Source organism: Stenella coeruleoalba, assembly GCF_951394435.1.
Source record: "Stenella coeruleoalba genome assembly, chromosome: 14".
In the NCBI taxonomy this organism is placed as follows: domain Eukaryota; kingdom Metazoa; phylum Chordata; class Mammalia; order Artiodactyla; family Delphinidae; genus Stenella; species Stenella coeruleoalba.
The window spans coordinates 77374887-77401145 of NC_137160.1; the positions used below are offsets into that span (position 1 = coordinate 77374887).

Genomic DNA, 26259 nt, shown 5'->3' on the forward strand with positions numbered 1-26259 from the left:
AAATAAATATATATATTTTAAAAAAACCTTATTGGAGGGATACAAGGATGAAATGAGATGCTCCATGGCTATCAATCAGAGCTTTAGTTGGAAAGATCCTGTGGTACTGCTGCTGATAAATCAACTCCTTGAAAAATAAAAAGCTCTGATTGGTAGCACTTGCCAATTTCTATGGTGTAAATACTCCCATCGCTGCCAATTTTAAGCTACCAACATGACATTGCTGAATGAGGAGTTGGGAAGAGGAGTGAACCACTGGGTCTTCTGAGCTGAGATAAGCCCGCTTGAGTACAGCCTTGAAGACAACAGACACAAACTCTGGCTAATTTTATCACAAAAGAAAATGCACTCAGAGGATATGGGGTAGCTTGCAGAATTTCCAGCTGGTAAATTAAACTTGGAGTTTGTGCAGCCAGGAGCTATACCCTAAATCCCTGGAGAAGCAGTCTAATAGTGAAGATGCTGCTACTGTCCCCTCTGGCACAGTTACAGTAACATGCCTGTCATCACCAACAGTTCTGGACACTGGTCAATGCCACTAAAACTGCAGCCACTGATATCTCTGAAAACACCACAGAGCTGCTCCTAATGCCATTCTCGCCAGCATAGAGAAGGCACGGGACAGGTGTGGTCCCTGCTTCCTCTCATCATTAGCTAGCTTCCATTTAACCTAGGAAGGTGCATCTGATTGGTAGATTTGAGTCACATGTCCGTGCCTCACTGCAAGGGAAGCTGGGAAAGTGAGCGTATTAGTTTTCTGTGGCTGCTGTAACAAATAACCACCACCGAGGGGGTTTGAAACCACAGAAGTTTATTCTCTCACAGTTCTGCAGGCCTCAAGTCCAAATTCCAGGCGTTGGCAGGGCTGCCGTTCCTCTGGAGGTTCTAGGGAAGAATCCTTCCCTGCCTCTTCTGCCTCTGGTGGCTGTCACTATTCCTTGTGCCTATGTCACTCCATTCTATGCTTCTGTCTTCACATGGCCTTCTCCTCTTCTCTCTCTGTGTCTCTCCTCTGTGTGTCTCTTATAAGGATATCTGCCATTGGATTTAGGGCCCACTTGGATAATCCAGGAAGATCTCATCTCCAGACCCTTAACTTAATTGCTTCTGCAAAGACCCTTTTACCAAATAAGGTCACATTCACAGGTTCTGGGGTTTAGGATGTGGACATATCTTTTGGGGCCACTATTCAACCCGCTGCAGTGAGTATCTGTGTTTTCAGGTTCTAAGGTAGGCAGTGAGCCCCATCTCATTAGATGGGAGATTCCTTAATTATAAGAAGGGGGTTCAGAGGCTGGGAAGTCAGAAAAACATCCAATGTCTTCTAGAACTGAGGTCACAATATTTTTTTAAAGACTTCTTTTTAAAAAGTATTTATTTATTTATTTATTTTGGCTGCACTGGGTCTTGGCTGTGGCACTCGGGATATTCGTGCGGCATGCAGGATCCTTTGTTGTGCCATGCAGGATCCTTTGTTGCGGCGTGTGGGATCTTTAGTTGCAGCATGCATGTGGGATCTAGTTCCCCCACCAGGGATCGAACCTGGGCCCCCTGCATTGGGAGCTCGGAGCCTTACCCACTGGACCACCATAGAAGTTCCAGTCACAATATTTTTTCAGTAAAGAGTCAGAGGGTAAATATTTTCAGCCTTGAGGGTCATACAGTTAAGTATTCAACTCTGCCCTTGTAGCATGGAAACAGCCATAGACATTCTGTAAACAAATGGGGGGTGCCTGCGTTCCGATGAAACTTTATTTACAAAAACAGGTGTCTGTCTAGATTGGGCCCAAGGGCTATAGATCAATGACCCTTGTTCTAGAACATGGAGAAGTGCTTAGTAAGTGTTGATTGAGTCTTCAATCCTCAGTGTGTTTGAAATGTATTGAACACAGAGGATGGACTCAGGACAGAAATTAATAAACAACTAAGACTCATCACTAATGCTCTGTGACCCACACTCTTGAATACAAGGGTGAAGAATTGTGGTATCTAACTGCAAAAAAAAAAAATCCAGTTTGTGAGATTTACCTGTTTTAGAGCCTAGTGCTAATGTGGCCCACATTTTGAACCTGGTTTCATATCTAGTGAGAGCACCCCTGACCCAGCCGGAGATCTGGGTGCCCGTGATCACAAGGAGGACGAGGGAAGAGTGTGGAGGGATTTACACAAATGAACCTCATTGGAGGAGCCCCGGGGGCAGGAGCCCAGCACGTCCTGCTGGCAACGGAGAGGAGCCAGCAATGCCTCACGAGTGGCGAATCACATGAAATCCAGATTTCTACCTCCTGGATGGTCAACCAGCACAGGAAACAGTGTCTGCAGGGTAAAAGGGCAATGCTGGTGCTTATAGTAAAACAAAACAACAACAACAAAAAACATTGGTTTGGAAGGCAGACAGATCCGGGTCCAAGTCTCAGCTCTGCAGTGACCCAGTACAGCACCTGGGAAGGTCACTTTACCTCTCCAAGCCTCAATTTCCTCATCTGTAAAATGGGCAGAGTTAGATCCATCCCACCCAATGGTTACAAAGATTAAAGGAGACAATTTTCATAAAAATTGTAGCACCCAGTGAATGCTCAGTAACTAACACTCGGTTAGTTCCTGACAAGGCTGTGAGATTAAAAGTGAATTTTTGAAGTCTGCACACCAGAACATACATGGCGAAGTAAGCATGCTCCTTCAGAGGAGGCCCCTGGGAAGCCCGACCCCTGGCCAGACAGGCTGCCCGGACGCAGCGGCCCTGGCACAGTATTTCGGGAGCTGGCTGCTCACTAGTCTTCAGCACCTCGGCAGTTTGTCCTGACGTTTCCTCAGAGACAGGCGGGTCCTTGCTCTTGGAGAGTGGACTTGCTTTCTGGATGGGGCCCAAAGTTAAATGGAGCCCGGTCTGATGAACAAGGTAGATGAAGCTGGCTGGGATCGCTCTGGGTGAGAAAAGATCCGTGATTGCAAAATAACGAGCAGGGATGACTTGCATGGCTTGGAGCCTGGCTCTGAAGGAAATCCCTAGAGAGGAGTTCCAAAAGGGCTTTAAGCATTGAGAGCTTTCCTGGAATAAGAGAGTAAGTCCCTGGAGAGATGACTGTGGCAGGGGAAACACTTGTTTGGAAAGGCAAGTACTGGGATGTTTGTGGTCTCCGTACATTAGAGTTGTATCTTGTAAGATTCATTCATTCATCTATTCAACATTTGTTAAGCAGTAGGCCCTGTACTAGGCACTGGGTGTGGTGCCTATCACGACTTCATCCTTACCCTCAGATTTAGAGCCACAAACAGACATTATTACAACTCATATAAAGGAGCATCTAGACAATACCACTGTGATCTTTGCAAATGGTGCCTCTAGAGTTGTGCAGTGCACAACCTGTACAAAGGTACATGGAAGCCTTGCTTGAATGGGAGAAAAAATAAGGGTGTGAGTTATATGTGTAGGGTCAGGGAGACACTTGATCTGGATCATTAAGGAGGTAAAGGAGTTTTCAAGGCAAAAGGGGTGGGGAAAGGGAAAACCAGACTCAGGAACAGTGTGTACCAAAGCACCACGAGGAGTACAAGGTGGGTTCTGAGAATGCTGAGACATCTGGTGGATTTGGGGAGGAGGCAGGCTGGGGCTGAGGGGACTGACTTCCTGCACATGAGTCAAGATCCCCCAGGAGCTTCTGGGGGAGTCAGAGAGGCCCATGAATGTCAGACATTCCATTCCTCTGAGTTGGCCTCATGGCCTCTGCCTGAGGGAAAGATGCAAGAAAGCACACTGGCCTTGGTGTGGCACAGATCAGGTCTGGATCCCAGCTTTGCAGCCTGTAGGCTGTGTGTTCTCCAACCAGTCACTTAACCTCTCTGAGCAGGAGTTTCCTGAACTGCAAAGTGGAGGTCATACTGCTGGGAGTTGGGGGATTCGGCAAGATTCGAAGTCAGAGATGCAATAGGTGTCGTAAAAGTTATTTTCTTTCCTCTCCAAGTTCTGGTCTCTGTCAACTTTTGTTTAGGGGACAGAAACCAATACTTAGGGTGCTGACAGCACCAGCCCTCTGTAGGTTGAGCAGGTAGGAGATTATTCTCTTTAGGAAAGTCTCCCTCGATAGTTGGCCCATTAGCATTAGTGAGCACTTTCTCTGTGTTTAGCACTGCCCTTGCTCCTCAGTGGTTGTTTAAAATGCAGATCTGCCCCTTTGAGTCCCCAGTGCTTGGGGGTAAAAGACGTTTACCAGCGTGTTCCATCTACCCCTGAGTGGAAGGGTGGGGCACAGAGAAACGTGGGTTCCACATCTCACCAGAAAGGGAGGAGATGGGGATTGCTTCCCCTCCTGCCCCCAGAGATAGCAAGGAAGCTCCTGGGATTGCAGTTTGAAGGAAGAAGGAGAAGATCCCCAAGGGCATATGTAACCCACCCCACAGCTCCCTGCACCGTATTGTGTGGGGTGCATTGTGTGGAGTCCTGCAGACATCCCGCATTCCCTGGGTCGGCTCTGTGCACTGGGCTGGGACTGTAAACACCAGTGAGCCCTCAGGGAGTCACAGTCTGGCTGGGAAACCAAAGTAAACAGATAAGCAAGGCACAGGCCAAGGTGATGTTGTAACGGTAAGCGGTAAGCGTGACGGCTACCTGGTACTGAGCATTTACTGAGTCTGGCCCTGTGCGAAGAACCATGTTACCTATTATCTCCACCTTCAGGTGGCTATTAGGAACCACATTTTGTAGATGAGGAAACTGAGGCTCAGAGGGGTGAAAAATGCCTTGCCCAAGGTCAGAAAGCTAGCAGGTGGCAGAGACTACAAAACCCAAGTTCTCCACTGCTATGTTATTTGGCCGGAACAGGAAAATCGGTCCACATGTCTGAGTTCAAGTGAGGGATTTTCCTCTGTTACCTTTCATTGCCTTTCACTGTAGCATCTTGGAAACAAAACCTGCCAAGCCTCTATTGTCTCATTCATGATGAGGGAGGCACCAGAAACCCTCAGAGGTCCCCTCTTAACCACAGGATTCTTCCCAAGACACCCACCCTACTGCAATGTCTTCCCTTCTGTGTGAGTGAGTGTGTAACATGGGAGAGAGAGAATATGAAATAAGAAATACTGCAACATAAAAATATGTAGGAAATAAAGCCTCCCTTTAGGTGCAAAATGTGGAATCATGCAAATCTTCCCAGTTTAAAAAAAAGGCATCAGTAATTGCATCATTTCAAAGCCGAATGGCTTGAGTGAAATTTAACCGGTGGCGCATAGCGGCCATGTGTTAGAGACATTTTAATGGATATAAACAGACAGGCTCGCCACCCCGTTCAGGGCTATGCTTGAATTCGTTGAGGTTTTAATTATGTAAAGATTTTCAAGAATACATTCCTTTTAAAACTGTGACCTCCCTCATGACTGTTGGTGCATGTATATAAAAATATGTAACCCATATAAATTATGGCTTCCCATATGGCTCCTTCTATGACTTAGCTGCATGCAAAGAACTGCCGTCTAGCTATCAAATAGTAATCAAATCCTTACTGTATGGAGTCCAAACCCCACAGCAGCGCCAAATGCAAGTTGTCCCCTCCTTTCCCCCGTTCTCTCATCCCCCATTCCAAACTCCAAGACTGCATTTGCTCTCTCATTTTCCCAGCTCTTAGTTATGTAGATGAAAGAAGTTTCTCTACAGAGTCTTCTCCCCCTTCCTCACTTGTCCCATCCCGTGTCTGTATTGAATGGAGATTCTACTGAGTCTACAGGGTTAAGGACTTAGACCTGGGCTGGCAAACGCTCTGACGGAAGAAAGGGAAGGAGGTAGAAACACCAGCATTGGAGGTTGTAGACTCCAGTCCGTGATCACCCCTTAGTCTTATCTCTTTGCACTCTCCCCTGGGCCCCACTATACCTTGCTGACAGCCATTCCTGGGTAGGGGTAATTCCCCAACACACCCACCGCCCACCCTAGGCTGCCCCCTCTGCCTGGCCTGCCCATCTGCTCCTTCTTCACGAGTCAGCTCTTGCGTGGTCTCTTCTATGTCCCTTCCCCAGTGCCCCCAGCCACACTTAGCCCCTCCTTTCTCTGGAGTCCACCCTTCACACACCCACATTCTTGACAACCACCTGCAAAGGTTCGTTTATAGTTCAGTTTTATCTCTAGGTGATGAGCTCCCGGAGATCAAGGACTAACTCAGTTTCATGCCTCGATCCTCAGCACTGAGCCCTGCATACACAGTAGGTGCTCCGTATCTATCGCTACATAACAGATGCCCAAGAAAGGCTTTTGGAATTGCACAGAACTGAAAAGGAGAGTGAAAACGAAACATTCCAAGCGTGGGGACTGATATTCCCCTGGGAAAGGCATAGCCAAGGCGACTGCCCAGTTCCTCATTTGTAGCTCTCTTGTACATTCTGGGTGAGTAAGCAGGCACCCTTGGTGTGCTCTATCTCCAAAGATGGCTGAGCAAACAAATCCCATCTCACATGCTCTTTTGCAGTCAGCGTTGCCCCTGCTCCCATCCAAAGGCAGGGTTATCTCCCCTCTGATTGAATCAGGGCTGGCCTCAGAATAGAACACAGCAGAAGTTAGGCTGGTCAGCTTCCAGCCCTCGGCCCTCAGAGGCCTTGCAGCTTCTATTTTCACCATGTCAAGAAGCCCAAGCTATCCTGCTGGAAAGGCCACACGGAGGAAAACCAAGCACCCCAGCTGACAGCCAACACCAACTACCAAAGAGATGAGGGAGGACATCTTGGATCTTTTAGCCCCAGCCAAGATCCCAGCAGAGTGCAGCCACATAAGATGAAGAACTGGGCCCCATCTGAATTCCTGATCCACAGAATCAGAAGCAATAAAATAGCTGTTACTTTAAGCCACTGTGTCATGGGATGGTTTCTTATGCAGCAATAGATAACTGATACGTTAAGTTTTTTCTGAGTAAGCAAACAAATTGGTGGTGGGGGGTTTTGTGGCTTCTGAGCTGGGAGTTAGAGAGGGTATGACTAGAATTCAAGCTTTTCTATTTGTTTTTAGCTTTAAAATATAGAGGCACCCCTTAACCCAGTGATCACAGTTAACCCCATCACCAGAATGGGGCAAATTGTTAAGGAGGCATTGAGAAGAATGCAGGACATTTCTGTGATCGTCCAGTTGAAAGTGTATAACCTGAAAGTAATCATGAAGAAATATCTGACAAACCAAAACTGAGGGGCATTCTACAACTAACTGACCACTTCTCTTAAAAATCGTCAATGTCTTCAAAGACAGAAAAACTAAGGAACTCTTCTAGATTGAAAGAGGCTGAGAGATACGACAACCGAATGCCATATGGGGTTCAGAGTTTCCTTTTGTTATAAAGGACATTCTAGGGACAAATGGCAAGATCTGAATAAAGTTTGTAGATTAGATTATAATGCTGTCTCAGTGTTAATTACCTGATTTTGGTAATTACATTGTAAGATATCATATTGTAAGAGAATGTCATTTGTTTTTAGGAAATACACGCTGAAGTATTTAGAGGTAAAAGAGGTGTTCTGTCTGCAGCTTACTGTGAAACGGTTCTGAAAAAAATACATCTTTCTCTCCTATATATCTATCTAGAGAGAAACAGAAAAGAATAAAGCAAATGTGATGAAGCGTTTACATTTGGAGAACCCAGGTGAAGGGTATATGGGAATTCTTTGTACTGCTCTTGCAACTTTTTTGTAGGCCCCAAATTATATTCAAATAAAAAGTAATAAAGAAAAAGAAAGAAGCAAATTGTGGTGGGCGCATGGTTGCCCCCAAAGAGGAAAAAGTGATCCCCTCTGGGGGCAGAACTGTCCCTGGAAATGCCTGACTCCGAGCTGACTTCTGCTCCTTTCCCATCTCCCTCTCACGGCACGCAGGGGACAGGGAGCCAACGGCCAGCCTGGGCTACCGCTAAACTCACCCCCCCCTACCCTCACTCACGCCCAGGGTTCTCTGAAGGCAGGGCTGGGTGTTGGACTGTTCACAGCGAGAATCCACAGGCTCTGAGGGGACTGCTAGGGAAAGCTTTCCCTGGGAGCTCCCGGGAGCCCACGGCCATGGAGTCACAGCTCTGCCCTCCTTGCCCATCTGGATTTGGAAGATTCCAGTCAGAGCCACAAAGTAGAGGATAATGGAGATGAGGGGCTAGAGCAGCCGCCCTCTGTCAGGAAGCGTTATTGAGAGCACCACCTGGGGTGGTCTCGCTGTTTTACCTGCCAGGGCCAGGCAGGGGTGAGAGGAGAGGATCTTTATGGCCCAGAAGAAGGGCAGCGTGGGTGGCACTGGGATTCGGGCCAACCGAGGCTCCCAGGCTGAGCAATGCCAACCGGGCATGTTTCTGGGCAGAGCTTCCTTCCGGAGGGGAGCTGGCTGAGCAGGAAAGAGCCAGGAGTTTGGAATCCGAGAGAGCCGGGAGGGCAGCGTCTGACTCACCCCTTCCTGGTTGGGTGACACTGGCGGGGAGACATCTCATAGCGCTGGGTGAAGGCCCCCATCTGCAAGGGAAATGATCAAACATACATTGAGATGTGAATGAAGTGTTAAGACAGTACCTGGCACAAAGGAGCATCAGAGCTTCCATTCCACCCATGCTTACAGAGCGCAGACTCAGAGCCAGGCACAGTGCGGTGCTTGAGGGGCTGTGCTCTGCCCTCTGACCCCGAGAATGGACGCAAGGCCCTCCCCTCTTGCCCCTTCACACTGATCTTCCCCCTCTTCCATGCCAGCACCACCACCAAAGCCCAGGTGCTAGAGCGTTTCTGGGTTCAAATATGAGTCTCTCCTCTGAGTGACTGAGGTTAAGTTATCGAACCTGTATGTGCCTTGGTCTCCCCACTTGGAACTGGGCACAGTAATAGCATCCACCTTTTAGATTCTTCTGGCTATCAGCTGAATCCATCCTTGCAAACTAAATAATAGCAGTGAATGCTCGTATAGCAGTTACTACGCGCCAGACACAGACCCACACTTTTTATTAGTATCACCCCCATTTCAGAGATGAGGAAGGTGAGGCACTGAGATACTGCATAATTTGTCCACGATCACAGAGAGAAGAGGCAGAGCTGGGATCTGTGTTCCTAAGCCCTGCTGTCTCCTGCCATGGGCATACAGTAAGTGCTCAATTCACGCCTGCTGTTACTAATGCTCTGAGACGGGGCCAGCTTCACCGATGCACCACCCGCACAGTTCCACAGGGCCTGGCACTTAGAAGGGTGATGCTTGTTAATGCTCTGTCGCTGTCTTGAAATTCTCAATAACTTTAACAAGGGGCCCCACATCTTCATTTTGCACTGGACCCCGAAAACTCCGTAGCCGGTCTTGCTCAGAGTCTTACAGGAGGTGACCACCTCCTCCTCTTTCTTCCTCCCCCACCTAGACTGTGAGGTACCTTATCTCTCCATCCACCCTACTCCATGTCTGGCAGGTAGCAGGTGCTCCCCTTCTGGCCGAGAGGGACAGAGGTGGCCAGAGTCACAGCTGTTGTCCCCACCCCTACTTCCTCTCAACACCCCAAAAAGAGCTTCCAGCCCAGGGAACCTCAGGAACTGTCAGGGAAGAAACTTTTCTTGAAGCGTGCAGGGACTCTGGCCGGCGGCCACCAGAACCAGGTCTTTCCTGAATGGCAGGGGGAGGGAGGTGCAGCCAGAAAACACTGTAGCTCACTGCAGCTGGGGAATCCCAGCCGGCCCGAAAGACCCTAATAAACAGTTAATTATGATGCTGGCTCTGTAAACAGTGGCAGTGAGACCCAGCATAATGTGTAATTATGCCGGTTGGAGCTGGAGCTGGGCAGCGTTTTCTCCAGCAATGCTGGAGGGAATGCAGATCTCAGGGCAGGCTTGTGGTCAGGGCACAAAGGTAAACAAGACCTTCCCTAAAGGCAGACAGGACTCAGTCCAAATGTTCAAGTACAGCAATGAGGGTGGTTAAAAGAATTATTTTCCTTTTTATAAAGGGAGCAGGTAGTGGGGAGGGGGAGGGGAGGAACAGACATTTGTGCGGCACCTACTATGTGTGAGACTTGGTTTGGGGCCAGGCAGGAGGGGGCTTGGGCATTTCTGGAACTGGATGTCATGCCCCTCCCCTCCCTGCCTGCCCGCCCTCCCCTCCTCCACACACATTTCTAATAACTGATATTTTAAAAATTGAGGTGAAATTCACATAACATAAAATTAACCATGTTAAAAGTGTACAATTTGGCGGCCTTTAGTACATGCACAACTTCTTTTTCATTAAATTGAAACTAACACAGTTTAGTTAGTTTCAGATGTACAGCAAAGTGATTCAGTTATACATATATCCAGTTTTTCCTATTCTTTTCCATTATAGGTTATTACGAGACATTGAAAATAGTTCCCTGTGCTATACAGTAAGTCCTCATTGTTTATTTTATATACAGTAGTGTAGTACCTTCACAATCTTCTGCAACCATTATCTCTATCAAGTTCCAAAACATTTTCGTCACCCCAAAAGGAAACCCTGTACCTGTTACTCACTTACCCCCTGGGCGCCACTAATTTCCTTTCTGTCCCTATGGATTTGCCTACTCTGGACATTTTATATAAACGGGATCAGATCACACGTGACCTTTGGGGACTGGCTTCTTTCACGTTGCCTCATGCTTTCCAGGTTCACCCACGTGGGAGCATGCCTCAACACTTTATTACTTTTTATGGTCGAATAATATTCCATCGTCTGGATAGGCCACGTTTTGTTTATCCATTGGTAGATAGTGGGTTGTTTCTACTTTTTGGCTTTTATAAATAATGCTATGAACATCTGTGGACAAGGTTTTGTATGGTCATGTTTTCAGTTCCCTTGGGTGTGTGTATATATATACGTATATCTCATGACCCAGGAGTGGGACTGCTGGGTCACAGGGTCCCCCCATATTGAGCTTTGTGCTGCTTTCTATGACACCTGTACCATTTTTCATTCCCATAAGTAATGCACAAATGTTCCGATACCTCCCCACCATTGCCAACACTTTTCTTTCTTTCATTTTTAAAATAATCACTGATTTCTCATGGGGGCTGAGGTAAGCTCCCATCTGCCACTGGGGCTGAAACACAGAGCCATGTCTTCTGGAATTACAGGAAAGCCCTATAAAGGCCAGAGTGCAGGACGGACAATTTGGGTCCCCCCAGAAATAATTCATCACAAGGAAAGAGACAGATAAAAACAGCAGCTCCAAGCTACACCAGTCCTACGGGGCCTGGTGAGGATTTCAACATGGCAAGCTGCCCCCAGGTGCCGTGTGGGTACCATGGGGGGAAACGGCTGTGTGTGGACTTGAGAGATAGCCTAGACCCTTGGAGCCCAGCCAGCTCTGCCACGGACACCTCTGCCTGACTGTCACTGAGGGAGGCGATGTTTTGCCAGCGCTGCCAGAGCACTGATGGCCTGAGGGACCTGGCACAGGGCAACACTGACAAAACGAGGGGCCACTCGGGTACTGGCAGGTGGTGGGAACAGGGCCAGCTTGTGTGAATAGTCACATGACTTCTCCCACCCGCGAAGGAACCAAGAACAGCCATGCCTGGCTTCATTGTGCGTCGCAGGTACTGCATTTTTTAACAAATGGAAGGTTTGTGGCAACCCTGTGTCAAGCAAGTCTATCGGCGCCATTTTTCCAACAGCATTTACTCACTTCCTGTCTCTGTCACATTTTGGTAATTCTCGTCATATTTCAAACTTTGTTATTATTATATATCTATTATGGTGATCTATGATCAGTGATCTTTGATGTGACTAAAGGGAAAAGATTACAACTCACTGAAGGCTCAGATGATGGTTAGCATTTTTTAACAGTAAAGTATTTTTTAGTTCAGGTATAGACTACAGTATAGTGTAAATGTAATTTTTATATGCACTGGGAAACCAAAAGATTTATGTGCCTCGCTTTATTTCAATATTCACCTTATTGTGGTGCTCTGGAACGAAACCCACAATATCTCAGAGGTCTGTACTACTGCATCATGCTTGCAAGGGAAGAGAACCAGAAACCTTTGGCAAACAGCACTAGTGACTCCCATGTGTAACTGACTGCAAATAATGTGTTGTTTATAACGTATTGATATGTAAGTAATAATCACAGTGGTGTTTACGAGTGCTTTCTATGTACCATGGACTGAGCGAAATGCATCATTTCATGAATTCTCACAGCAATCCTGGGGTGTGGGCATTATGATCTCTAATGATTCTCGTCTGTTATTTAGGATGCTTTAGGCTGCAAGTTACAGACAACACAACTTAGGCTCAAATGGCCTTAAACACTCAAAGTCATTATTTCACATAATAAGAGATCCGAGGAAGGGCACACGCTGGGCGTGATGCTGGTGGCTGCATGATATCCTCAAGGTCACCATTTCTTCCCATCTCAGACTTGACATCCTCAGGCTTGACTTCGCCTCAGGCTGCAGGATTTGCAATGTCACCATGATTGTCCAGCATCACCTTCTTATGAGGGAGGAGTTTTCCCAGAAGCCCCAGCAGACTTTCCCGTGTGTCTCCTTGGCTGTCATTGGATCACATAACCACTGGGGAACCAATCACAGCAAGAGAAATGGGAGCCCCATGCCTGACATCCTCACTTGGGTAGAACAGACTCTGGGGAGGTGGGAGGGGTGGGGTTAAGCACGGTGAACAGATCCAGGGTTTGAACCCGGAGCTGCCTTCCTCTTGGCCTCCTGGATATTCAGGAAAGCAGCCCTGGCAAGGGTGGTCCTGAAACCTCCAGCCCAGTCACTCTCCACTCCTGATTTCCTTTTTAGCCATGGTTTCCAACACCTGGGCAACATCCTCCTTCAGTCCCCTCTGCCCCCCACGCGCCAGTGTCCAGCCAACCAGTGACCCCGCACGTCCATTCCAATCAGCCAGCCCAGCTCAGAGCCAGCCAGAGAACTTTCCGTCCTGCTCCTGATCATGTGTCCACCCGCATCAGCCTTTCCTGACTGCCCGCAGGGCTGAGGCCTCTCAGAACTGCTCCTGTGCAGTCAGACATATCTGGCTGATCAGCAGTTCTGGGCGGAGGCCAGCAGGGGCAAGGGCCTTTTGGATCCTGTCTGTCCACATGCATCAGCTGTTCCCAGCCAGCGGCTCCAGCACTGTCGGGCAACACGGCTGGGCCTGGCCCCATCAGTGGAGGGGGCCATGAGATTAGCACCCTGCCTCTCTCGTTTGGGAGGCTGAAGCCTGAGATTGGGCGAAGGCGATGGACAATGGCGGTAAGGGTTTGGGAGGAGTGAGAGGAAGGAAGTCAGAGGAAGAAAAAAAAGAAGAGAGAGAGAAACACCAGGAGATTCTGAGACAGCAGAGACCTCATCTTGGTCCGGTTTGCATCCACAACACCTAGCAGGGCGCCTGGTACAAAGCAGGGAAGAGTTGGTTCAACCGGCCTGCGAAACAGAAGAGAGAGACAAGATGCTGAGCGAGGAGGGGAGGGACGTGGAGAGAGACACAGAGAACAACAGAGCAGGGCAGGAAGGGGTGAGTACAACCCGTCTTGTTTGTCTTTCCATCCTGTCACCCTCACAGCCCCCGGTTTACTGTAGCTGCTCCACAAATGTTTATCTTGCTGAACCAAGCGAAGAGGAGGAGAGGGGACCCAGAGTCGGAGAGGAAAGGAGACAGAAGGAAGAAAAGCCTGGGGTAGGGGGCTCCGGGGGGAGAGACATTGAGAGAGAGAGGGAAAGGGGAGGGGAGGTTAGTAATCAGGAAAGAGAACAGGCAGGACCAACCCAGCAAAGGAATTGGAAGCAAAGAGGTGAGGCAGGCAATGGGAGCTGGGGCAGGCTCAGCCCTTTGATGAAAATGCACATTAGCAAACGTGCTGGGATCGACAAGTGCCAACAGGTCCATCGCAGAGTTAAAAAGTGCTACATCTGTCAGGGTTTCAATCTTTAAGTCAGCACTTTCCTTCTCCTTCTCCCAGAATGCTGGGATTCCGCAACTGTGGCCTTTCCCGCGCGTCTCCTGCAAGCATGTGGGGCTTGTCGTGGAGCCCTCAGACTTCCAGGGAGGCTGGGAGGGTGGGGTGAGCATGTCAGGAGGCTCCATGGGTCTGCAGGGAGGGGGTGTGCGGCTGCCCCGACGGCAGCTGTTGCAGGGGTGTCCTGCGGAGGGAGGGCATGGGAATGCAGGTAAGGTTTTCAGCAGACACTGGGAGGACCCAAGGCAATGAAGCTCTGTAGGTACTGGGTTGAATAGGGTCCCCCCAAATTCATGTCCATTGGTAACCTCAGAGTGTGACCTTAGTTGGAAATATGGTCAAAGACCTGGAGATGAAATCATCCTGGGTTTATGCTGGGCCCTAAATCTGATGACTGGTGTCTTATAAGAAGAGGAGAGGATGCAGAGACAAAAGGAGAGGAAGGTGATGGGAAGACAGAGGCAGAGATTGGAGTGATGCAAACACAAGCCAAGAAATGCCAAGGATTGCCTGGAGCCACCAGGAGCTAAGAGAGAGGCAGGGAACCGACTCTCCCCTAAAGCCTCCAAAAGGAACCAAAGCCTGCTGACACCCTGATTTTGGACTTCTGGCCTCCAGAACCGTGAGAGAATCCTTTCTGTTGTTTTACACCACTGAGTTCCTGGTAACTTGTTACAGCAGCCCCAGGAGACTAATACAACCTCCTGTCCTTGGGGGACCCATTTTGCCTGCTCTTGGGTCTGACGGGATGACGGCACAACTGTTACAGATAAGGAAGGGTTCCCGGCCCTCAAACCCGGTCCTGTCCAGTCTCCAGAGCTGGAGAGTGACTTGTTTTCTCACCACCTGGGAATCATGTTTATTCTCTCCTCTCCAAAACTCAGGTCCCTGCTCTGGCAGCTGAAGGATGTCTCCGTTGGCTGGGGCGGGGTGGGGGGCACTCTCATCCAGCTGTGCATGCAGGGGCTAAGGGAGGCGAAGGAAACCACCAGACCTCAGAGGACCCGGGTGCCCGAGAGGGGCTACCTCTGGGTGCTCTTTAAGCAAAAGCTACGATCTCTGACAGTCCTGGGTTCCTATCCTGCGACTTCCAAGGTATGTGAGCTTACCTTGGTCTTGCCTTCAACTCTGGCCTTTGAAAACAGCCTCATCTGTAAAACGAGAAAGAAAATCCCTACTTCGTGCGGTCATTGGGAGAATTAAAGAAGAAAATGGACAAGAACAACTTAGACGAGGCCTTCAGAAATGGTGATAAGAAAGATGAAGACCTTTCCAAGCCTGTTTGTGTCTGGCCCTGAATGGTTATAGAAGGCCATAAAGAAAGATGGCCCCTGTCCTTTAGTAATATTGGAAGACTGCCACAAACGTGTGAAATTATTAGAAAGCCATTAAAATACACAACAGTAGCAAGCGACTGGGATTCAGTGCAGCCTGACTGGGATCAGGTCTTACAGGGGGTCACAGAGGCAGTAGGTAGAGTAGGATGACTAACTCAGCCAAGTTTGCCTGGGACTTGCCCGGGTTAAGCACTGGAAGTTCCACATCCTGGGCCAATGGGGACGGCTGGTCACTCTGTGTGGAGGAGGTAACTTCACACAGGCCTTGAAGGAATCATTCATTCATTCATTCTCTGAACATCTGTTGAGACTCACCATAGGCCAGGCTCTTTGAGGCACTGGGCACACTGGACACAGCCCCTGCCCCCAGAGCGCTCGCATAGGCATACTTGCACGCACACACCTGTCATTCAAGAAAGCACCTCCTGAGAGCCTACTGGGTGCCAGGCACTCAGGTGCAGTAACAGCAAAGATAAGTGATGTCGTTTCTGATCTCAAGATGCTCACATCTACTTGGGGAGAGGATGGCAGGTAATTCCCTCCAGTGCGGGAAGGGCTGCTGCAGAATTTGGTGGCTGGATAGGCCTCAGGAGAGAAAAGGGACTCCCAACCCTATTAGGGCGGGGGGGGGGGGTGGTTCAAGGAGTCTTCTGGAAAGAGGTGGCGCTGAGAGGTGGCAGGAGCTGGTCAGAGGAATAGGGAAGGGTGTTGAGGCAAAAGGATCGGCTGGAACACAGGTAGCCAGGCAGGGGCCCACAGGGAACACAAGTATGGTGCTTTGGTGCCGAGAGGAGGCTCGGGCCCGCGGCGGGGGGGCGTCAGGATGAAGATGGGCAAGGAAAGGGCAGGGGAAGGAGGGCGTCTGTTTTGCAAAGGCACAGAGCATGGAGCTGGCAGGACCCGTGGATGGGTCTTGACTGAAGGGAGGTGTTTAGGGCCTGTACCCACTCTGGCTGGGGACGGGGCAGCTGCCCTGGCTGCTGGCGCAGAGCACTGTGGGAAGGTGCAGGGGAGGGAAGACATGCATCCTTGGCTTCAGGACCAACAACTGCTGGGAGAAACAAGCAGAAGAAAGAAAAGTCAGGACACACTGGACGCCATCCTATGCTTGGGCCCCAGTTTGGGGGATTGGACGGTGGCACTGCGTCTTCCTTGGAGTTTGGGTCAGAGATGCACATTGTCCCTACTTGTCCTATAATTGTTTCTGTCCAATGAATAAACCCGTGTTGAGCATCTTGGAGCTGGGCCCCATTACTGAGGAGACAAAACTGGATATTGTGAGGGAGAGAGACCTGAGGGTCTCACCTTGGGGCTCGAGGGGGCGTGGGTGGTCAGGGAAGGTCTCCCTGAGCTGACCCCCCAGTGATCCAGAAGTAATGGTCTTGGGAAGATGCGGGGAGAGGAGGAGTCTTCCAGGCAGAGTGAACAACAAGTGCAAATGCTCAGAGGTGGGAACAAGCAGCAATATGCAAGGAACAGAGAAGCCAGGATGGATGGAGTGGGAGACTGGGGGACGTGGGAAGTGATGCAGGTACAGAAGTGGGCCAGGGTCAGATCAAGGCTGGCAGAAGTGAAAGGTGAGTGAAAAGGCTCTCATTCTCATTGGACACTGAGGCCCAGACAAACAAGCTACCTCTTGTGACACAGCATGTTAGCATCAGAGCTGAGGTTAGGACCCAGGACCCTGACTTTCTGATTTCCTCTCGATCTGATCCTGTTTCCTCCTCTGAAGAGGTGAAGACAGTGACTCAGCTGGCGGTGCTGGAGGAGAACTTTCAAGGCTCTGCTGCCACCCGCAAAAAGGTTTGGCTTGTCCGGGCAGTGGGGTACTGCCCCCAGAGCCCAAGAGCCAGCCTGTGTGCTCCGCTGCACAGCCTTTATGTCTGCCCCTTAATTTCCAGGCCTTTCAATTTACCAATCTCAGATAATTTTACAGACATGGTGTGTGTGGCTGGCTGTAATAACCGTCTGTTGAATAAATGACCCCTTCTGTCCTGACTCACAGGTAGTTATGAGAGCAAAGGTGAAGTAGCTGGGGCTGGGGGCTGGGGGCGGTTTGCTTTGCCAGTGACCTGCAGGCTGTCTTCACTCTTGGGGGCTTCAATTTGTCATTGACAGAACATGACTAACAATGTTTATTTAACTCCTTTGGTGTTTTGGAACTACTTAAGCAAAACTATTTGGCACAAGAAACACTTCCTGAATTCTGTTGTTGGGTCCCCCTGGTCTAGCTCCCCAATTTTCCTCTAGGGAGCCACCTCTCCCCTGCCACCCCTATGCACAGTCCCTGGGCTTCAGGGATCATGTGACTCTGGACTGGCCAACCAGAACCCTGCATTTCCCGGACAAAGGGAGTGAATCAGAAATGGGCATGTGGCCCAATCAGAACCAACAGGACACAATGATTTTTGTTACAGCCTTTGGAAAAGGCTACTCACTCTCCTGCTGGACTCGAACTCCTTGACAGGAGCTGCGGGCAGCCATTTCATGGAAGTTGAGAGTGGAAGCAATACGGAGTTCTGGTGACATTTGTACTGCTAGATCCAACAGTGCCTGAAGCGCACCTCTCCTCTAGGCTTTTCAGTTGTGTGCATCAAGAAATTCCTCATTTTGCTTAAATCAGCTTGAGTTGGGTTATAGCCTACTTGAAACCTAAAGAGTCCTGATATGATCATCATGTAGACTGGGGTCAGCAAAACACGGCTCATGGGCCAATTCCAATTTGCTGCCTACTTTCCCCCCTCCATTAAGGACTTTAGTGAGATATAATTTACATAAATTTATTCACCCATTTAAAATGTAAAGTTTGATATATTTTTGTGAATATATACAGTCATGCAACTGGCACCAAAATCAATTTTGGGAACATTTCTATCCACTCCCAAGATTTCCCTCTTGCCCCCTCTTTTTTTGGCTTTATTAGTAAATGAAAATTTTTTTTTTTCTGGGCTACGCCGGGCGGGTCTTAGTTGCAGCACGCGGGATCTTTAGTTGCGGCATGCGAACTCTTAGGTGCAGCATGAATGTGGGATCTAGTTCCCTGACCAGGGATTGAACCTGGCCCCATGCATTCGGAGCACAGAGGCTTACCCACTGGACCACCAGGGAAGTCCCAGTAAATGAAATTTTTAATAGCAGCTTTACTGAGATGTGATTCACATGCCATAAACGTCGCTCATTTAAAGCGTACAGTTCAAAGGCTTTAGTACAGTCACAGATAGGTGCAACCATCACCACAGTCAATTTTAGAATATTTTCATCACTTCAAAAAGAAACCCTATATCTTTTAGCCATCAGCATCCCCCCTCCCCCGCCCCCAGTCCCTTGATTCTCCCCACTCCAGTCCTAAGCAATTACTAATCTACTTTCTGTCTCTATGGCTTTACCCATTCCTGACACTTCGAATAAGTGGAATCATACAATAGGAGCGTTTTGTGTCTGGCTTCTTTCACTTAGCATAATTCAAGGTTCATCTGTGTTGTAGCATGTATCAGATGTACTACATGGCTTTTTATAACCAAGTAATATTCCACTGTATGGACAGACCACATTTTGTTTATCGAGTCATCCGTTGATGGACATTTGGGTTGTTCCCACTTTTTTTTTTTTGACTATTATTTCATGACTATTTTGCTGCTGTGAACATTAGTGTACAAGTTTTTGTGTAAACATATGTCTTCAATTTTCTTGGGTATATACCTAGGAGTTGGATTGCTGAGTCATGTGATAACTCTATGTTTGACCTTTGAGGTACCATGTTTCCCAAAGTGCTATACCATTTGACATTCCCACCAGCAGTGTATGAGGATTCTGACTTCTCCACATCCTCACCAACTTTTCAATTATCGTCATCCTAGTGGGTGTAAAGTGTTGTCACCTGTTTTTGTAAATAGTGTTTTATTGGAACACAGCCATGCTCATCTGTCATTTCCATATTGTCTATGGCTGATTTTTGCCACAAGGGCAGAACTGAACAGTTGAAAAAAGATGATGTGTCCTGCAAAGCCTAAAACATTTACTATTTCGCCTTTTACAGAAAAAGTTCACCAACCCCTGATTAAGACCCATCCTTCCACTTTTTTGTAACAGGAAACTTAGGCCCAGAGAAATTATATCTCTCCCCTGGGGCACACAGCCAGGACTGGAATCTTTCTGGGCCTTAGTTCCTACATTTATAAATCGGGAAACAATATCACAAGATGTGGTGAGAATTAAATAAAGCAAGGTCAGTAAAGTGCTTAGCCCAGGGGTAGACATTCATTAAATGCGACACTTCCCTAGAAGCTGAGGTGCCTGACACCTAGTCTAATGGTCCACCCACCCCCTAATTTCCCAAATAGATGCTTTTTCAACTGGTTAGCTGGACTCAGCTGAGTTACTAGTGTGTGAACTGACACTTCGTTACCCTGATCTGGAGAAGCCTAAACGTGCATCGGACATAAAAATTAGATTCATGCTTCTGGTAACATCACTCAGCATGAAGAATGGAGTCCTCTTTCCTCTCCCACGTCCTTTCTTCTCTGCTGTCCCGTGGGCCTCTGGCACGCCATTGCTCTTGCTGGCCTGCAAGCTGGCTCTCACAGCTCTGCAGCCTTCACTCCTTCCTAGTTCTGTGTCAAAGGGTCCCCTCTCTGGTCGCCATCGCCACCTCCTGCCTGCACGCAGCTATGTACCACGAAACAGGCCACCCTTCCGTGGTCGAGAACATGGGCTCCACCTGAAGTCAGTCAGGTCAGGGGTGGGATCTGGTCCCGGGACCTCGGATGCTACTCAGCCTCTCTTGGCCTCAGTTTCCTTAGCTGCATAATGGGGACAGCCGTGTCTGCCTCTTAGGGCTTCCCTGAATATTAAAGGAGCTGAATGTATGAGAAGTCCAAAGCACAGTGCCTGGCAGGGTTTAATAAATGTGTTCTTGGAAAAGTAGGGGTAGAAAACAGCAGCCATGTTGCAGCTGTGCAAAGCCCTTTCTGTACATTCTTCCCATTTTACAATGGGGATGGCGGCTCAGAGGCATGAAGTGAGCTCCCCAAGGTTACAAAACAAGTGAGGGGCAGAGTTCTGTCCCTAACTTCCTGTGCCACCTCAGGCCAGGCCTTTCCCCTTTCTGGGCCTCATGTCCCCATCTGTCCCCATCACTGGACTGATGATCTAGAAGTCTTCATCCCGTTCTAGGTCTAGGGTCCTAGCTCCCTCAGAGTCCATCTCCTGGGAGGGGGGAATGGCTTACCCCTCATCTGGCCTCCTGACCAGCAGGCAGTGCCCACATCTCTCCCACTTGCTGCCCTCCGTTCCCCTGCCCTTCCTTCTCTCCTTTCTGTGGCTTAAGAGCATCACCTGACTCAGCCAGGGAGGGCGGGTTTGGGGTCCTACAGGTGTTTCTACTCCTGGCTAACTTGTTTTCACCAAGTGCCAGTCTGACAGTTCTGCAAACCTCTCTTCGAGCTGGAAATGGGGGTTTACTGGCACTGCTGCAGCCAGGTCCAGAGAGAATCTTTTCTCAACTCGGATTCACGAAATGACTCCTCTTTACCAGCCCCCTCATCTGAGTCAGCTGTCCAGGATGCTGTAAAAAATGTAGGAAGAGACCCCTGATGGGAACTTCAATCTTGACAGTCACTCTCCCTGGAGCTGCTGTCTCTGCTCACTTCCTGCCACCTGTTCCCACTCTTCATGGCTGACTCTTTCTCCTCCTTCAGGTCTTGTCTGAAATGTCACCTCCTCAGAGAGGCCCTCCCAGATTGCTGGTCTAAGTAGCTTCCTCCCTCCATTCTTCTCATCCTCATTTCCCGTTTGCTTCCTTCGGCACACTTAACCCAAGACAATTTTACACATTCTTGTTGATTTATCTGCATACTTGTTGAGTATTCCAGGTTCCGGGAGGGGGGTGGAGGGGGCAGCAGGGCCCGTATCTGGGTTTTTCATCCATCTATAATAACCCAGCTCTGTCAGTGCCTAGCACATAGTAGGCGCTCAGTGCCTTTTGGGTGAATGAATGAAAACCTTGTTTGGAGCACTGAGGTAAGTCCGGGGAAGCTGCTCTTTGGCAGTGAGAACACACTGAGCCAGAGGGTCCTCCTGCAGGGAGCTGACTTCATCGCCCAACTTGTCCAGAGGCTACAGGGCTGCACGGAGGGTACTGTGTGTGTACAACTATTTTCACAGCTTTTCAGACTTCCGAACAAGCTGCCTTCCCAAGAAAACACATTACACAGAGCCTCCCCACCCCCTCCCGCTCAGCCAGCCAGTGTCCCAAGGACCAGCCCTTTGTTTATGATAATAAAGCAGGGCCATGGCAACGCACTGTGATGTCATGGGAGTGTGAGGTCATAAATCCTTCCAGAGGAAGAACAGGATGGAGGGGACACAATGGATTCCGAGCCTCCCCTGGCCTGGCTGGGGCTGTTGCTAGATACGTTTTTCTTATACCGAGTGGCTCATTTCTTTTTTCTGTTTTTTTTCATTCTCCCTCTTTTTTTTTAATCCCCCCAAAATTAAAATAAATAAATAAAATTTTAAAAGACTCTGAGTGGAAAGATTTGTCCCAGGAATTTCCTGTTGGCTAATGTCCAGTTAGCAGGGAACACCAGCAGTAATGTGAACAATGCTTGCTCGTCCCGGACCTGCCACGGGAAAACTTCCCCAATTCCCCAGTTTCATGGCTCAAATAGGGCAGAGCCTTGGAGAGTTACTGGGCTCAGGACCATGGGGTTTGCAAGGAAATCTTTCTCTTGCTCACTCTCTCCGTCTTCCCTTCCACTCAATCCTTCTCTCTCTGGTTCTTTCTCGGTCTGCTTCTCTTTTCGCTAACCTCAATCTGTCCTACCTTCTCTTAGTCTGGTTTCCTCTTTCTCTCTTTCCCCCACAACTCTCAGTATGTCTCCTTCCATCTCGGTCTCCATCTCTCCGTCTTGGTCTGTGTTTTTCTTTTTTGGGGGTTCTTTCTCCTGCTGAGTCTGTCTCTCCCAGTCTCTCTTGGTCAGCCTCACTCTTTTTTTGTGTCGTTTTTTTTTTTACCGCACCATGCGGCACGTGGGGTCTTAGTTCCCGGACCAGGGATCGAACCTGCACCCCTGCATTGGAAGTGTGGAGTCTTAGCCACTGGACCGCCAGGGAAGTCCCCCAGCCTCACTGTTTTCGACTCGCTGTCGATGTCTCTCTCTCTCTTGCTCACTTTCCTCTTGTCCTTCCCCTGTGCTCATGTTACTATAACAAATCAACATTTCTGACTCAGAGGACTGAAGGGGAGGCCCGCTGCCCAGGCTTTGTGATCTGCAAGCTGAGCGGTGAGGGGTCCAGGTTTCTGGCAGGGGGCTCCAAGTGGCAAGAGGCGCATGGATGTGGGACATCTGCACCCACTCAAGGAACTTGTTAGGCCTGTGACTTGGGAACTGCACGCGCAACTGGAGAGAGCGTAGCCTGCAGTCTGCCAGGGCCTACAGACCTTTTGGCGACATACACCTCCCCCAGCCAGCCCCTTCTCCGATGCTCATTTGGTGAGGGAAGGAGAGGATGAGAGGCAGCAGGGAGACTCCTCCAGTCGCTGGCCACCCCAGGGCCCTTGTCCTGCCCAGAGCCTCCTTCTGACTATCCACACTGTCCTGCAACAGCCCCCAGCATATTTCACCTAAACTCCGGTTTTTCCGCCTCAAACCTATTGACACGTGGGCTGGCGAATTCTTTGGTGAGGGCTGTCCTATGCACTGTAGGATATTTAATGGCATCCCTGGCCTCTACCCACTAGATGCCAGTAGCACCCCTCCTCCCAAATTGTGACAACCAAAAATGTCACCAGACATGGCCAAATGTCCCCTGGGGTGGGGGTAAATAAATCACCCTGGTTGAGACTCACAGTTCTAAGCCATCTCTGTGCCCTTCCTTCTACCCGATTCCTCACCCTCATCTTTTCCCTTGCTAAAATCATCCACGGCTCCCTACTATAAGTATTATTACTATTACTACCATGCGAACATCTATCTGGGACTGTCTACGTGGCCAGGAACTGGGCTAAGTGCTTTGTATATGTATGAACTAACTTCCCAGCACTATCTCATAGGGCTGGTGAGGTTGGTCATGATAAAGCAACGCTTCTTAGCCCAGGGCTAAGCCAGTAGTTATCACTATTATTGCTACTGCATGTGGGTCTTAGTTTCCCTAAGCCCTTTCATGCCTCTGTGCTTTTGCACCTGCCCTTCCCTCTACTTGCATGGACCTCACCCCCTTTCTCCACCTGGCATCCTCCCCCTCTTCCCCCAGGACCTGGTTCTGATCTGATTGGTTCTCTAAAGACTTTCCTCAGGGCCTGGAGCACCCTTGGGCTCCTCCATTGGAGGCTCTTATCTCTTTTTCAGCAGTTCCCATAGTGGGCCCCTGCCCACCCCCACCTCCGCAAGCTGGGAGCTGGGGGTGGGGGCAGAGGCGATGGCTCACTCATCTCTGTGTCCTGGTGGCAGACGCAGTTGGGGCTTGGCGATCACTGAAAATTCTGATGAGAGTAGGTCAAGTACCTTGGGTGGGAAGCCTATGATAGGGGCAGAAAAAAGAGGAGCCGGCCCAGCTCCAATTCTTCTCTCCCCATCTTGCTCCTCCCTGCCCAGCCGCCCTCTCTTACTGACGCCAAAGGTGGCCACGTGAACCAGGCCTGCCCAATCAGGGGAAGTCCCACCCCCCCAGCCACAACAATTGGCTCATGGATGGGCACATGACTCAACTTGGTCCAATGACATTTTTTGGAACAAAGAAGACTTAAAGGCAATCCTGAGGGTCCCTGCAGCCTTCATGGCACCTGGAGGGGACTCCAAATTGAGAGAGACAGGACTGAAAAATGGAGCGAGAGCCCGGATGTCACTATTTGAAGCCCTGGGGCAGGTGATGCCTGAAGTCTCCACCTTGAACTCCCCACTTCTGGGGCTAAAAATTTGCCTATTTCCTTGAAGCTGTTTGGAGTGAACTGTCTGTCCCTTTATGTCACACCCCCTGACTTCCAAACCAGTGCCCTCTGAGCTTCAGTGCCTCCTACAGGGCTCTTCCAAGTCCTCCTTGCTAGAGAGCCCTTCATGCTTATGATCTCAGACCCAAGAGCTCCAAAATCGATGAGGGACACCTGGGGGTCCCCTTAGCTCTGCACGCTGTTTGCTGCCTGCCCTCCCTCAGCAAACTCAAGGGGGTACTTAGATCAGGAACTGAAAACACATCCTTAGGTCCCCAGGGAGGAAGAGGGGACTGCCGAGTGGCTCTCACCTTGGCGTCTGTCTGATCAGTGTCAGATCAAGACACGAGGCCTCCCCAACGAACAACGGCAGGCCGGGCATAGGGGCGAGCTCACCTGGCCCTCAGCTGCACGCCTCCCCGCGAGAGATGCACAGAGCGCTCCGACTTCCGCCACAGCCCCACCATCTCCGTGCACAGCCCTGACCCCCTGACCCCCACGAGCTTGGGCAAAGGCAACTCACTGAGAAGTGAGCCGTGGAGGACGGGGGCGCAGGGCCCCAAAGTCACTGATGTGGATGCAACTGCACCTTCCAAAATGAACCACAGATGGGCAAGTGTGCTCATGTGTGTGCGAGCCCAGTGCGTGAACTACCGTGCATAGCATGCCGCAGATCGCACGTTCATACTAACAGCATGGTTTGGGCGCGCTAGAGACATGCCCGCATGTGCACATGCACACATGCCTCTTGTGTTAAGCACTTTCAAGCACCTCTCCACACAGGATTCTGAAATCCTAAACCGGGAACAAACATGGGGCATGGCGCTTTTTGGGCAGCGAGTGTAGGTAAAAACCAACAGACAGCCCTTCACGGTACCCAAGGTGTCCTCCAGGCTGTCCAAATGTAACCATCCCCCAGTATCTGGGGTTCTGGAAGGCACTCCAAACTCAGCTGCTTTCCTACCACTTCCCACCCTCCGGCCCAGATGGTGCCTGCAATATAATCGAGGTATAACCCCCTCAAGGCTGCGAGCCATGGAATAAATTTCGAGCCATGCTATAAACTGTGCTTTTGGATGTCATTGAGCGCTCCCGTGCCAATGACATCACTGTTTCCATGGCAACTAATGTAATTAACATGAGAGAAAGTGCAAGGAGAAAGAGAAAGGAAAGAGGGAAAACACCAAGTCTAACCCCAAACAGAGCAAATTACACAGTGCGGGAGAGGGAGGGGGAGCGAGGGGCCTATAAAATGTTTTACTGCCACTTGTTAGAAAGGCCCGACATAACTCTGTTCATGGCTGCAGGAGTAATGAGATCATGTGCAAACTGTATCTCTCGCAAAATACAGAAAGGGCTTTGTCGCCTTCACAGTTTATGGAGTTGAAACAGACGAGCCTGCTCCAGGTGAAGCAGGAACACCTCCACCTCCCTCCCTGCTCAAGGTTCTTATTAAGCCAGAGTCTACTCCACCCAGGGCCCGGAGGGACTTAAACAGACGGCGGGTTTGGCCCTCTGGGCATTCCCGTCCTCAAACAGGCAGCAGGGACACATTGAAATATATCCAAGTGTGAAGCAGAAATGGGCAAAATGATGCAGCAGACACTTATACTTGGCTGTATATGGTGAACACACCTCATATCCAAGTCACGCTTTCCCGCACCTAAGAGACCCACGTGCGTTATCTTGATCAAGCTTAGTCCTAGGCACCTCGTGTTTTACACCCATTCTACAGATGAGCACATCGAGGCTCAGAGAGGAAAGCACACTTGCCTGAGTTGGCTGAGCTGAGTCTAGAACCCAGCTCTGTCCAACTCCTGGCACAGCAATCTCTCTACCACCTCAGGGTCTTCGCAACGGTTCCACAGCTGTCAGCCAACTCTGGGTGGGGCTGGAAGAAACCCCTAGTCCAACCCTGGCTTGCATGCTGTGTGCAGAATAAGTTAAGTCATTCTTCCTCACTGCGCCTCAGTTCCTCCAGTTATCCATTACTTGGTGACATTGGGCCTTGCATGGCCCAGAAGGGCTGTGCCCTCCGGGTCCGTGGCCGGCCTCAGGTCAGAGTCAGCTGGGCCCACAAAAATGCCACCTGCAGGGCTCCATC

At 49.7% G+C, this 26259-nt stretch overlaps 1 protein-coding gene across 3 annotated transcripts in view; it reads right to left on the minus strand.

Moving 5' to 3' along the window:
- Positions 1-26259, minus strand: part of SPRING1 (SREBF pathway regulator in golgi 1) — a 312066-nt gene that overhangs the window by 83979 nt on the left and 201828 nt on the right. For all 3 annotated transcript variants that reach the window (XM_079942829.1, XM_079942831.1, XM_079942822.1), the window contains one exon: positions 8396-8457. In XM_079942829.1, the coding sequence (XP_079798955.1) occupies positions 8396-8457 (62 nt within the window). Of the gene's footprint in view, positions 1-8395; positions 8458-26259 lie in introns of those variants that run through there.